The sequence below is a fragment of the Mauremys mutica genome, chromosome 18 (assembly GCF_020497125.1).
Source record: "Mauremys mutica isolate MM-2020 ecotype Southern chromosome 18, ASM2049712v1, whole genome shotgun sequence".
NCBI lineage: Eukaryota > Metazoa > Chordata > Testudines > Geoemydidae > Mauremys > Mauremys mutica.
Window position 1 is genome coordinate 16,847,927 of NC_059089.1, and position 13,680 is coordinate 16,861,606.

General features: G+C 44.0%; 1 protein-coding gene across 3 annotated transcripts in view; it reads left to right on the forward strand.

The window, feature by feature from the left end:
* Positions 1-13,306, forward strand: part of PKN3 (protein kinase N3) — a 29,345-nt gene extending 16,039 nt beyond the window's left edge. For 2 of the 3 annotated variants that reach the window (XM_044992775.1, XM_044992774.1), the window contains 13 exons: positions 110-185; positions 1,673-1,862; positions 3,861-3,972; positions 4,956-5,032; positions 6,364-6,430; positions 7,113-7,204; positions 7,596-7,772; positions 7,862-7,924; positions 8,937-9,013; positions 9,698-9,840; positions 10,238-10,345; positions 10,930-11,010; positions 12,023-13,304. In XM_044992775.1, the coding sequence (XP_044848710.1) occupies positions 110-185; positions 1,673-1,862; positions 3,861-3,972; positions 4,956-5,032; positions 6,364-6,430; positions 7,113-7,204; positions 7,596-7,772; positions 7,862-7,924; positions 8,937-9,013; positions 9,698-9,840; positions 10,238-10,345; positions 10,930-11,010; positions 12,023-12,235 (1,476 nt within the window). In that variant the 3' untranslated portion in view covers positions 12,236-13,304. Of the gene's footprint in view, positions 1-109; positions 186-1,672; positions 1,863-3,860; positions 3,973-4,955; positions 5,033-6,363; positions 6,431-7,112; positions 7,205-7,595; positions 7,773-7,861; positions 7,925-8,936; positions 9,014-9,697; positions 9,841-10,237; positions 10,346-10,929; positions 11,011-12,022 lie in introns of all 3 variants that reach the window. The other variant, XM_044992773.1, reaches the window with a different exon arrangement.
* Positions 13,307-13,680: the final 374 nt, after the last annotated feature.

The window sequence follows — 13,680 nt, forward strand, 5'->3', positions numbered from 1 at the left end:
ACTCCTAGTTTGCTGAATGGGTGTGAATGGTCTATTTGAGCAGAAGGCTAAGCATGTGTCCAGGAGGGAAGTGAACTGCCCTGTAGAGTCTCCTCTGCTTCCCTGGCAGGTGACCTTCTGTAACCCTGTGATTGAGAGACGGTCCAATCTGCAGCGCCAGAAATGTATTTTCCCCAAACAGAAAGGTAACCAGCCTGTGAACTGACAGCCACTACAATTAGGGGCATGTATGGTTATGTGGTTGTCGATGCGGGGGATGCTGCAGCCACCCCATGGCTTGAAGTGGTTTCCATTATATATGTGGTTTACAGTTTGGTTCAATGGCTCTCAGCACCCTCACCATAAAAATTGTTCCAGCATCCCTGGTTTATGGTACACCTCTACCTCGATTATAAGGCTGTCCTTGAGAGCCAAAAAATCTTACCATGTTATAGGTGAAACCGTGTTATATTGAACTTGCTTTAATCCACCGGAGTGTGCAGCCCTGCCCTCCACCCCGGAGTACTGCTTTACCGCATTATATCCAAATTCATGTTATATCGGGTGGCATTATATCAAGAGAGCGGTGTACTTTTTGGAATGCTTCTGGGTTAATGTATGTGCGTAGGTGAGATCTATTAGAGTGTGGCAATATCTCCACTCACTAGGGAAGTGATGGAAGCATGGCTGTAACATGGAATATGCATGGCTGTAACACTGTTTACATCCATGCCTAACATGATTACAGTGTCAGGGGCTATGATTAGTAGTTTTTGAACAGGACTGTTGCTAGTAGGCTCCAAGCCTCAATCTATGTGTGTTCCTACCACCTGTAGGATGACCAGATAGCAAGTGGGAAAAATTGGGACGGGGTGTGGAGGGTAATAGGTGCCTATGTAAGAAAAAGCCCCAAATATTAGGACTGTCCCTATAAAATCGGGACATCTAGTCATTCTAACCACCTGTGCTGCCACTTATCAGTGGTAGCACAGGTGGTTAGAATTTCCTAGAAAATTTAGACAAAGCCATGTTGTCCTCCAAGGCTTTAAAGCTGACACTTCAGCAAGGTGAATAGGTTGGTGGGTGGCACAGCTCATGTGCTCTTTTTCTCCTTTTGCTGGAGAGAGAGAGTGAGAATTTATATTCTGAAGGCTCTTTGCAATTGGAAAAGCTCAATTTTTTTTTTTCAAACAAAAACTTTGATTCTGCGGGAAACAGCAAAAATCATGGAAAGACCTTAAAAACTCATCCATAATTTATTTTCACAATTTTTCTGTTCTCAGGCTGAGAGACTTAAATTCAGCATGGAAGTGGGGGTGGAAAATGAGACTATAGTACCTTCACATTATCTTTTGGCCAAGATCTAGTAGAGTATCAGTTTAATATCTGGTACATCCTCTGTGTGAGGATTATACCTCACCATTCCAGGGGTCTGGACATGATGAAGTGGGAGGTCTTTTTCAGCTCCAACTACTAGGACCTTATGAATACTTTAATCGTTACTTACCTGTGAGTCTGTCAGCTGTTCTGATTGTCTAGGAAATATAGTTATGGTGCCTTTTGGCCCTCCATCCCCAAACTGGGCCTCTTTTTGGGGTGAGCAAATGGCTGCCTCAATGAACTAGGTAGGGCAGTGGTTCATGTAGTGCTTGGCACGGTAATCTCAGTAACATTTGGGTTTCTCCTTCTCCAGGAAAGGAGTTTCTCCGAGCTTCTCAGATGAACATAAATATTGCTACCTGGGGTCGTCTAATGATGAGCATCCTCCCTCCATGTAGTTCCATGAGCACGCTAAGCCCCCCATTTCGTTCTCCCATTCGTACAGACTTTACCTCTCCAGCACGGCTGCAAACTCAAACTGATTCAATGTCCATGTTGGGCAGGTAAGTCTTGTTCTAGTTAATGTTATTCGACAAACTGGAATGGGCACAAAATTAAAACTTGGTGAAACTCCACAGGGTGGTGAAAGACCTTTGTGTGAAAAATCTATGTAGGAAATTCAGCTTGGGCTATTAAGAAAAGCTAATACTGGCTGAGATGGTGTGAACTTTTATGGAGCATTCAGTATTGTAGGGCCACCTCTGATTTATTGTTGACCATTGGATAGATTTCCAGAATCATGGTGGTTCTTTGAGTATATGTCCCTATGGGTGCGCCACCATAGGATGTGCATGTGCCTGGGCACTCTCAATTGGAGATTTTAGCTAGCAGTGTCCAAAGGTCTGCATCTGCGCACTATGCCTCTGCATGTTCCTGTGCAGGGACATATAGGCAGGTGCAAATCTGTTGCCACTGCAGTTCCTTTTCAACTGCCTTCAGCTCAAGATGGTTCAGAATGGTGTCCGCTGTGTTCTCAGACCCAGGGGGTCAGGTGGGCTTGCACTTGGGTGGCTAGCCTGAGCTGCCACCAGGGTCACAATGTCCACACTGCTATTTTTAGGTGCTAGCTCACACCTCCCAGTTGCAGTGCTGACATGCTGTTAAGATTCTATCATGCTGGCCATTGTTCAGTGTGGACCAGGCCCGCCGACAGCAGTTCCAGGCCCCAGGGCAGAACAGTCCATGGGCCCGAGCTGCTGCCGGCTGCGCTGCTGGTGCCCAGTGAGCTGCCAGCACAGCCAGGGCTTCCACATGCCCGCCTGGTTGCCTTCACTACTGCCGGTACCACCCCATGTGCACGTAGGAGCCCTGTGGCCCACCTGGGCTATTTAAAAGGGCCTGGGACTCCCGGCCACTACCGCAGCAGTGGCAATGTCCCGGGGCCCCCAAACCATTTAAAACCACCCAGGCGTCTGGGCAATTGCCCCCTTGTGCTCCCCACCCTCCCCCCCGATCAGTGGGCCTGGTGTGGACCAATAATTTGGTGTCTCAATCTGGGGTCATAGTAGAAGGATCCAGTCTGAAGTGGTTGTTTTCCTGCAAAATCTGTGAGTGACCACAAACAGATAACTCTTTGTAAACAGGAATTGTGAGAGGCTCATGTGAGAAGGAGTAGGTAACAGATCTCCATCTAATGGTCTAAGGCCCATTCTCACTTTGCTAAATAAAATAACGGTTCATCAGCAATTACTCTCATATGTTTCCACTTATTTCTTATGATATTAGGCATGACATTGGGAAAGTGCATTTGGGAGTATGATGGTGGGGGGAAAATAGGCAAGTGCACGGCCTGCTTCAGTGCCTTTTCACCTAAAGTCAAAAGCTGCTTTAACTTTTATCAGTACTAAACTTAACTTTATTTGGTCAAATGCTAAATTATCCAGGCCCAAACTCAAATGTGGCACATGTTTTTTTTCATTATATACTATCTGAGTACTATACAGGGCCACAATTTAACTGGTGCTGGTATAGATCATAACCTTCTTTCCTGTGGTTGCAAGTAACCTAACCACCAACTTGAATGTGTTCCAAAGCTTTTGTATTCTAGCTTTTAGATTTGCTCCTCTAGAAGAGGATATTTTTCACTGGTCCACTAGCCCTTGTAAGAAGGAAGATCAAGTTGGTTATTAAGCTAAACTACATTGCTGTGACATAGTCAAAAAATAGATGTTTACTTTAAATTCTTCATCAGATGGCCGTTTTATTTATAGGCATTTCTATAGCTTTCGTCACTCATAATGTCAGAGTGCTAGGTGTCCTGAAAATAAGTATAAACACCAGCACCATAATAAAGGCTTATTTCCTTACCATTCATTTTAAAGACGCATGCTACCTGTTGATTTCTCACAGGCTTGAATCCCAGGTATGAATCAGGGAGTCTTACTGTCCAGTGCATTTAGGATTAATTTAAACATTGCTTGTGTAATTCTGGCACTGCACTAGTGTCCCCTGTACCGTATTCTATTCCACAGTGACCTCTTTAAAAATTTCTTCAAATGCAGTGACTATCCAGTGGTTAAACTGCCATTTGGCGAGGAACCTCCCCCTAAGCCTCCACGCCTTTTTTTGACAGCAGATTCCAAAGAGGTTGCTCCATCTCCTGCAGACTCTCCGGTAAGAATCTGGGTTGACAGAGAGATTTTTGTGTGTTGGTCAAGTTTCTTTAGTGGGTTGGGCCCTGCCCTTTCCTCTCAAATCCAAGTTCTTTTTGACTTTTTATAACCCTCAGGAAATTAGTGACTCCTCAGGCAGATGCTGATTTAAGACTGGCTAATATCCAGGGATTTGGGGTCCAGTTGGGTGACTGGGCCTTGGACTTTTGGTCACTCAGAAGTGGGACAGATGTGGACTCTAAGGGGAGGTGCTCCATCTCCCCAATCCTATAAATTGCTTCCCCTTGCAGAAACAAAGTGGCAGGCAGGTCACCTTGGGATTTCAGGCCAGAAGTGGGGAAGAAGTATCTGCATGGGGAAAGCAGGGACGCAGAGCTTGCAGGTGCTGTAAAACAGGAGGGCATATAAAGCTCTTCTCCTGGGTAAGCTGGATGGGAAGGAAGAGGGGATCTCATTCACTGAGGGGAAGGAGCAGTTGCTGGAGGGAGAAGTAGAGGTGCAGGTTTTCAGTGCTGAAATAGTTAAATACCTGTGCCCTGACATATACCTTACTCTTCTACTTAGTGTGCACCCATAGATGAGAGTGCATTCTCTCTGGTCACCAGAGTTTTCTAGAATTGCACTGAGACATGTGAAGTGACTTTCTGGAAAAGTCATGGTTCATCCTAGACTTTTTCAAATGGATACCCACGCTGGGGGCTGACTCCAACAGGGAGATAGAATCTTATTATTGCATTGCTCAATACATAGAAATGGTCTAAGTAGCCATAGACAGTCTGTGTTTGTGTGCTCTGTGGGCCATATTCCACTCACAACAGAGACAATCCCTGTTTATATCACAAGAAGAACATTCTCTCTGGTCACTGCTGGGTGACACAGATGGAGGCTTGGGTATGGGTTTTCCAGTCTGTTCTGATCTGATCCAGTGGGACTTTGCAAACACCATTCTACAGAATTGGATGTGGTGACTTTCTCTCCATTCAGTGTCTGAAGAGGCTACATGTGGAAGAGAGGACTCGCAGCTCTGCTGTAACAGAAACACCAGACTCAGCTTCTCAGAGGTAATTGTGGAAAGCATGGGGCTCTTCTGGACGCAAGGAAAAGGGGATATTGAGCTGAAATTTTTGACCATCAGTCTTAAGTTCTGTTAAATAGGTATTATGATATCTTATTAGGAAATTAATTTCTCAGTAACAGACTTTTCATACTGTATTTATGTAGTACAAGGAAAACTCTGCATTTTACCTTTTTTATACAGATGCCTGCATGGCATTATCTGTGTAATGACCCTTGATCATTACCCTATTCACAGGCTGTACAATACAATTGAGTGAATCTTTCTAGTAGAAGGTAAAATAATTTAACTGCCCTCAAATGGCTCATTTTTAAGCATTTTAAATTATCTAGGGCTTAAACATGTGAACTATTTAGATATACCTCTCTGAATACTAAGTAACATACTTCAGAAGCACTCCCAGTAGACCACACCTCTTGTTTATTATATTAATGTAGTTATTTGAGATAAATTAGTCTCCATTGCACGGGGGGCATACATAAAACAATAAAGTTGTTTGTAGAGTCTAATGCTGCTACTAGGCTGTATATAACAAGGATACAGACTAGAAAAATGCAACAAGAAAATGCTAGGTAAAAAACACAACAACAACAATATTGAACCATCAGTTACACAAAAATGCATGAATAACAAAATAAACATTAACTGATCAACAACTTCAACTATTTCCTTATGTAGGAGCATTAACATATCAATCCTTTCACCCTCACTTTGGAGGTTTGTAGTTGGTAGCAAGGACACAGTCAGACACATACATTGACTTACCTACCGTCTCTCTGGGAGGGACGTTTGTGTCTTTCTAGGCTAGATTCTTAGCCCTTCAGTTCACTCACCAGAGGAGAGGGAAACCTCTGTTCCCACAAATGATGTTCCTAGACTAAGCCTTTTAATTGCCTTTTTATTTTTTCCAAGAGATTCCAGAATCTACAGTTCTGGTTTCCTTGGTAACAGCATGTGGCTAGCATAATGTTTCATGGCATCTGTCCACTCAGCTACACATTTTGTTTTCCCCTTTTTGCTCTCCAACACCCACACTCTCCCCTCATCACTACCTATTCCTATCTAAGAACTAGAATCCTTCTCATCCTACCAGTACCCCAGACTTGGTCTCCTCCCATATCACACCACCAAACTTTTGTTGTTCTATTGTTGTCCTGATAGCACCTTCATATTTACATGGTCTTGTCCCACCAGCTACCCTCTAGCTTCCTTAGGCTTGGCTTCTTGCTGTGTAAACCTCCTTCCCTTTGGTATCCATTTCTGACCTTTGAGTTTACTATGTCTTGTCCTAGTAGTGCTTTCTGTGTTTGTCTGCAGGAAGAGGGCTGTTCAGCTTCAGGATTTTCACTGCATCGCCATGCTGGGACGAGGGCACTTTGGGAAGGTAGAGTGGGAATAAGGGGCTTCCTTGGAGGGGGTGGGTGCAAAGCTGGCCCCCTCTCATTTTCCACCTCTGCGTCTCATAGTTTGAGAGTGAAAATGTTCCAAAAGGGGAAGAGGCTCATTCAACTGTAAATGGAAAAATCAGCTCCTGCCCCACAAGGAAACAGCTGATATTCCTGTTAATAAGAGGGTCTTTTGGGTGTTTAGGGATTCCAAGGCTGGAGACAACCTTTAAGGGCTCAGGTTCCTCCACCTATCCTCTTTTCACGTGCCCCATGTAGTTCATATGCCTCTAGCTCCAGAGCCCATCAAGGTCACTCCTTGCATCATCCATAGGGTCACTAGAGAACAGCATTAGGTGATCTTCCTCCCCAAAGATTGAGCTCACAACTTCTGGGTAGTTGGAGCACTGAGTGGCTACAAAATCATAGGACCAGCTTTGACACTCCAGATTTTAAAAATAGCATAATTTAAAATGAGTTCCATCTGGAGCTTTCACTGCAGAGCATTCAGGAAAATAAAAAACCCTCCTTGGAGTTGCTTGGCCTTGGCTTTGACAATGACTCTCTGGAATGGACGGGAGCAATTTGTGTGCCGTGCCTGCTCACTGTGTGGGTGGGCATCCAAATAGCCAGATGAAAGAATCTCAGAATGACTGGGGGTGCTGGATTATTGTCTTTCAGGTGCTGCTAGGTCAATACAAGGCAACAGGGAAGTTGTATGCTATCAAAGCCCTAAAGAAACAAGACATCATTAGCCGAGATGAGATTGATAGGTGAGTCTCTGACCAGAGGGAGCACTTCCACCAGAGACTGTGAGATCACCTCTCTAATCATGTCAGTCTCAGCACTAACGTGATAGTGGATCCCTCTTTGGGGGTTGGACTAGATGACCTCCTGAGGTCCCTTCCAACCCTGAGATTCTATGATTCTCTTAAGCATCAGAGGGCTAGAATCATGACTTGCTCCTGGCATCTAGAAAAATAACACTTACCTGGGGGGAAGAGAATAAAACTGGGGTTTGGGAACTACACAAGATAAATGTCATCTCCCTTTTTTGTTTCTATAACTCTGTGTAAAAATATCCCCCTCTGTACTTCCATCTCCAAACATAGGCTTCTCTGCAGAGCTTTGGCCCTGACATTTTCTTTCTTTGAACCCTGACAGCTTGAACTGTGAAAAGCGAATCTTTGAAGTGATCAACTCCTTCAGCCACCCATTCCTGGTAAACATGTTTGCATGTTTCCAGACGCCAGATCATGCATGTTTTGTGATGGAATACACCCCTGGTGGTGATCTCATGATGCGCATTCACTCTGATGTCTTTCCAGAACATGTGACACAGTGAGTTAGCTTGTTTCAGGTTTCAAAGTACCATAGATGTTTGACTTGGTTCTCAAGTCTCTGTAGTGAAAACGCTTCCTCTTTCTCAGGTTTTACACAGCCTGCGTAGTGCTTGGACTCCAGTTCTTACACGAGAAGAAAATTATTTACAGGTAACATAACAGTAAAGTGTAAGAAGCCCAGCAACCCAAATATTAAATTGCTCATTTAGCCACATGTGCAGTTTGCAGCTCACTGCCATGCTGGGGTTTCTTTAGCACTCTGTCCAGCTAGCCAGCTCAGTGACATTTCACATTTCCCTCCCACCGCTCCTGCCATCACATTCAAGAGTTTAACTGGATCCTTTCCACGGTTGACTGGAATGAGTTGGCAGAAATACAACATATCCAAACCTGTGTCTGTATTGACCATACCAACTTACTGTTAACCATGCCCGGGAATGTTAAGAAACTGTCTGTCAGACATATTGCCAGTGAGCCATCCACCCTGAAGCAGCGATGAACTGGGGGGAGGTAACGTGTGTCCTCTTGCCAGGGGTATCCTGGCAATGGGGCCTGCTATTAGCAGGACACATCCTTTGATAGTACAAGCCCCTCCTTGCACAGAGCCATTTCCAGATGCAATTAGGAAAATAAATTAATAAATATAAAAGTCTGTGAAGAGCATCCTCTAAGGTAATATAGTATTTGAGAAAATGCAATCTCTATTCATTGTTCATTCTACTTCCCTCTTCCTAACAGCTGGTGTTATGCCATAGGCACCAACTCAGGGGGTGTTCCAGGGCTGGAGCACCCACAGGGGAAAAATGGTTGGTGTTGAGAACCCGCTGGCAGCCCCCCTATCAGCTCCCCCACATCCCTCCTAGTGCCTCCTGCGTGCCAGTGGGCCCTGCAGATCAACGCCCTCCCTTGCCTCTTATGAACAGCTGTTTCGCAGGAGGCTGGGAGGGATGGGGGAGGAGTGAGGATGTGGAGTGTTTGGGGAAGGGGGCGGAACTGGGTGAGAAGAGGTGTGGTGGGGCCTTGGGGGAAGGGGTGGAGTGGGGGCAGGGCCTGGAACAAAGCTAGGGGTTGAGCATCCCCTGGCACTTTGGAAAGTTGGTGCCTGTGGGTTATGCCAACTCCCAAACTTCACCCCCCCATTCTCTTCCTTCTGTGTTTGCAGGGACCTGAAGTTGGATAACTTGCTCTTAGATGCTGAGGGCTTTGTGAAGATTGCAGATTTTGGGCTGTGTAAGGAAGGTGAGCAACTTTGATGGTACCAAGATTGAGCCATCACCCTTGCTGGAGAAACTGAGCATCTAGGGTTTGGTAACATGTTCACAAGCGCAACTAGTGGAATTGCTGTGCTAACACAATTGTGTTCATCACACTTAAAAAAATCCTTCCTATCTGACCACTATGAAGTTGGGAGCAGTTCCTGTTCCTTCTCTCTAGGGTAATTTATAAAGGGGTTTATAATGCACTTGACTATTCAGAGGAGCCAGGATGCAGCATCATAAAGGCTTGTTTTCCTTGTCCTTGCTTTGTCATTATATGATAATTGTGGCTGCAGGAAGTTTCTTTGCGTTGCTGTTTAAATAAACAGTGTCTTTATATTCCTTCTTTGCACCTCAGCTTAGAAACACTAAAAAGACAAGCTACTAGAGTCCTTAGTGAAGATTCCATGCTTCCTCAAGGGTTCATGGACATGGGTGGGCAAGTGTCCTGCAAGATCAGAGGCAGATCCCCCTTGGAGTAATGTTATTAATGCCAGTTCTCCTCTCTTTGCCCATCTGTCTCTATTCTCAGCCATGTTGTCCATCATCCAGTATCACCGTCCCTGCTGTCATCGCCTACATTGCCTGTTATGCTTCCAGAAAATGTGATGATGCATAACCAATTGGGAATGTGTATGGTGTGTTCATAAAGGCATTTTCTCCACAGGGATGGGTTTTGGGGACCGCACTAACACTTTTTGTGGCACCCCTGAATTTCTGGCTCCAGAAGTCCTGACAGACACCTCATACACGCGGGTAGTGGACTGGTGGGGGCTTGGTGTGCTCATTTTCGAGATGCTTGTTGGTGAGGTGAGACCATTTTCCTCTGGGGAAAGGGAGAGGTGGGCCTCACCACATGACATGAGTGGTCACGGGATGGGTGCACCTAACTGCTCTTCATTTATGTCTTTAAAATAATTTAAGTGAATAAAAGTACATCTTTGGGTTCCCCTGGCATTAAAAGTGTGATTCCTATCATTGCTTTTGTGGTGATTTAAAACCAGCTATAGCAGCCTAACATTCCTAATTCTGTTCTCTCCAATAAGGATTCTTAATATTTATATCACGTTTTCCTCATTCATAGCACTTGCCAAACCCTACCTAATCCTTCCAAAACTCTGAAGTATTTTCATCCCATCTTACAGTGCGATAAATGAACAGTAGGATACAGATACTATGTATGTCAAATAATATGTCTCCACTGCAGTCTCCCTTCCCTGGAGATAATGAAGAGGAGGTCTTTGACAGCATTGTCAATGAAGAGGTCCGCTATCCGCGATTCCTTTCTTCTGAGGCACTTCCCATGCTCCGCAAGGTACTGCAATGGGATCTCCTTGGTTTTACTCAGGCCTCAGCACAAGTAGAGCCAGAGAGACATTCTTCTAACTAGATGGCATTTCCTCTGTGTGTGTGAGTGCGCGCGCACCTCCAGAGGTCCCCACATATTCTACGGGGAACCCTTAAAATCTACACACACACACTTGCACTCTTATCTCTTAATTTCTCATCCTTGACACCTCCATACACATATGCCATCCGTATAGCCATTGAGGATTAAGCAGGGTTCCTATTGGAGTCTATCCTGCCAATTCTCAAATGGACAGATGTTAAATAACTCTAGGGTAGGGATGTCAGATTTATTCTGTGGATAGGGCTGAATTCCATTTTTAATTATCAGTGGATCAGCGTATATAGTTAAGGCTGTATGCTACCTAGAGTCCACAGTGGATCACCCACTGATATAAATGGATGGTTTACAATGGACTAAACTTTATGGCCCTACAATGAAGGGAGCAAGTGGAAGGGACTGGATGGTTGCTGCTCTGTTTTCTCTCTAGAATATTATTCATGTCCCTCCTTGTTCCATGTGTTGAATTTGTCTATTGGTCTTTCCTGCAGCTTCTCCAGAAATGTCCAGAACGTCGCCTTGGGGCAGGAGAGAGAGACGCAGAGGAGATTAAAACCCAGCCCTTTTTCAAGGTAAGAACTCAGACCCCTGTGCACCTCTGTGCTCATATGTCTGAGCTGCAGAAGAGCTATTTACTTTCTGTTGCTATAGAGGCAAACTTGCCTGTTTCTTTTGGTCAAAAATGAGACTCTCAACTGCAGCTTCTCTGACATGTGGTCCCTAAAGCCAAACGTTTATCTCTATAACAAGTCACTTTCAGAACCTCCTGATCAAAGACTGTTTTCTGGTACTATTAGGCTTCCAAGCACAGGATCTTTATTTCAATATGTGCAGCTCCAAACTGAGTCTTACATGTCCCTCACCTCTTAATTTCAGGCATCCAATCAAACATCTCCCCTATAGCATGGGAATTCTCTTGCTGTGGTATACAGATGCAGGTGCTATCATACAGATTATCTGGCAATCACCATCTCTGAATTCAGGAGGAAGGGTTGAGTAGTTAAAATATAAAACTTGAACTGTCAGTGTGTTCACAGAGGAATATGAACGCTGAATAGCTTAGGGTGGAGAGGATGCTATAATCTATATATAGTGAAGGAAGGCCACTGAGGCACTAACACTTTGAATACTGAAACCAATTGTATAAAACAGTTGAGCTTTATCAATGTCCAGGATTATCCTGCCATAAATGCTAATATTTGTAAAGAGCTACGCCAGGCCCTATAGCAATGAAAACACTCCTTTGGGTAGCCCCTACACCGAGAACTGCTTAATGGTCTCCTGACAAGAGCTTATGGTTCTAGTTTAGTTTTGTCTCTGCTGAATAACAGTCTGAGCTGTAGCTTTGTTTCTTGGCTGGCATTCTGAAGAGCAGTATTGGGTTTCATGAAAGACTCTGGTTTAGGAGTGATCTCTCTTCTGTGGTACTCCTCATTTTGGTTATCTTGGCACTTCTGTTTTCTAGCCTTGTAGAAATCAGGCATGCTGCAGCTGATCTGGAAGGAAGGATACATAACTACTATTTCACAATTAGTTGGTCTGTTCTTAGTGCCAATCTGGTTTTGTAATTTCCTCTATTTACAGGAGATTGACTGGGATGCCTTGTTTGCCAGAGCACTGAAGCCCCCTTTTGTGCCTTTCTTAAGAGCTCCCACTGACATTAGCAACTTTGACGAAGAGTTTACCTCCCAGAAGCCAATCCTGACTCCTCCAGATGAGCTCCCTGTCCTGACCCCTGAGGAACAGGCTGCCTTTAAGGACTTCGACTTTGTCTCCAGACACCTTCTGGAAGTCTGATTGCTGTAGTGTAATGAGCCCATGCAGACCACTACTACCCTGAGAAATCCTAGAGAGGAACTTGCCACTGACTACTGGAAGGTCGAATTAATAACAGGCAAAGATTATTCATAGGTCTGGTTGTATTAAGGATTGTAGAAAGCAGACTGTTCTGCAAGCTGGTTGCTCTACTGCATTGTTCAGTGTGTGCATATGCTAGTAGGGAGAGTACTGGATGTGACCTTTAAGAAGGTTTATGCTTGCTGGCTGTGTTTGAAACAGTACCAGGCTATACTCTGATGCCACCATTGGATAGTTGTGGGCACTCACAATTTAAACTGGATTTCATTTAACAATGTATCTAAATGAAATAGAGCCCTCCCCTTTCCCAAACAAACTCTACCTCTGCAGCAGGGCCTTGCAAGCTGCCTAGCTTTCTCAGCACTGGATGATCAGTGGCAGAAGAACTGGCACTTTCCACCTTTTTTCTAAGATAAGAAATGTGGCACTATTTCTCCTTTGCAAAGGATTTAGGCCCAGTTGTGTTCATAGTTGGGAGTGGGGTGTAGTTTAATACAACCAGAATGATGAAGGTTGAGTTTGGAAACTGCCCCGATGTTACAAGCTGAGATCTGAGCCTTGCTTTGTAAAAGAAATGAGATTTCTACTCTCCTGCTAAATCTTAATTCCTGTCTTTAATAAGAACTGATTTAAAACCCTACAAACCTTGCACATATTGTTTATTGTAAATAAGAAACTCTCCCTTCTGATTAAACTTTGCCTTTCATCCCCCTGGCTTGTTAGAACATATCAGGAGCTGGGAGAACACAGATCTTCTGCTTAACAGAGTTCTTTATCTCTGTAAATGTAATGTTAATACTATTTCCCTTTCCTTCTTCCTTTCATAAGAGTCTCTTGTCACTCCAACTGCTTGGATCTGTCCCCTCTGTATGTGTTATCTTTATTGGGGCCAGGTATGTCACTTTAATGAGTGCACTGATGCTATTTGTCCAGTTTTTTTTAACCTTACTATGTATATGCTGTATTTTTCTCAGATAATATAAAATATTGTGAATGTTTATATTGGAAAAATCAATAAATATTGTGAAACAACTTGGGCTAGAAAACAGCCTAAATATAGAATAATTTGTATCAAGACCAACTTCATTTGGTGCTCAAAATCCAGAAGTGTGAGTATGTTCTTGTAGTAGCAGTGCTGTAATTAGCACTTATAATTACTATTTAAACATTACGTTCTGACTGTGAAACTGTTTTGCAGAGTGCTGTTGCCTCTTCCTGACTAGGAAGTAAAAAATAGCAACTGTTCTTTAAACAATTTCCAAGTGAGAAGTATGGGGAATGAGTCATTCATAAACTACTGGGGCAATTATAACATAGTTGCACTTTACAGTGCAGACTGGACTACTACACATTTATGGTTGTTACTATGTGTAGGGAACAGTACT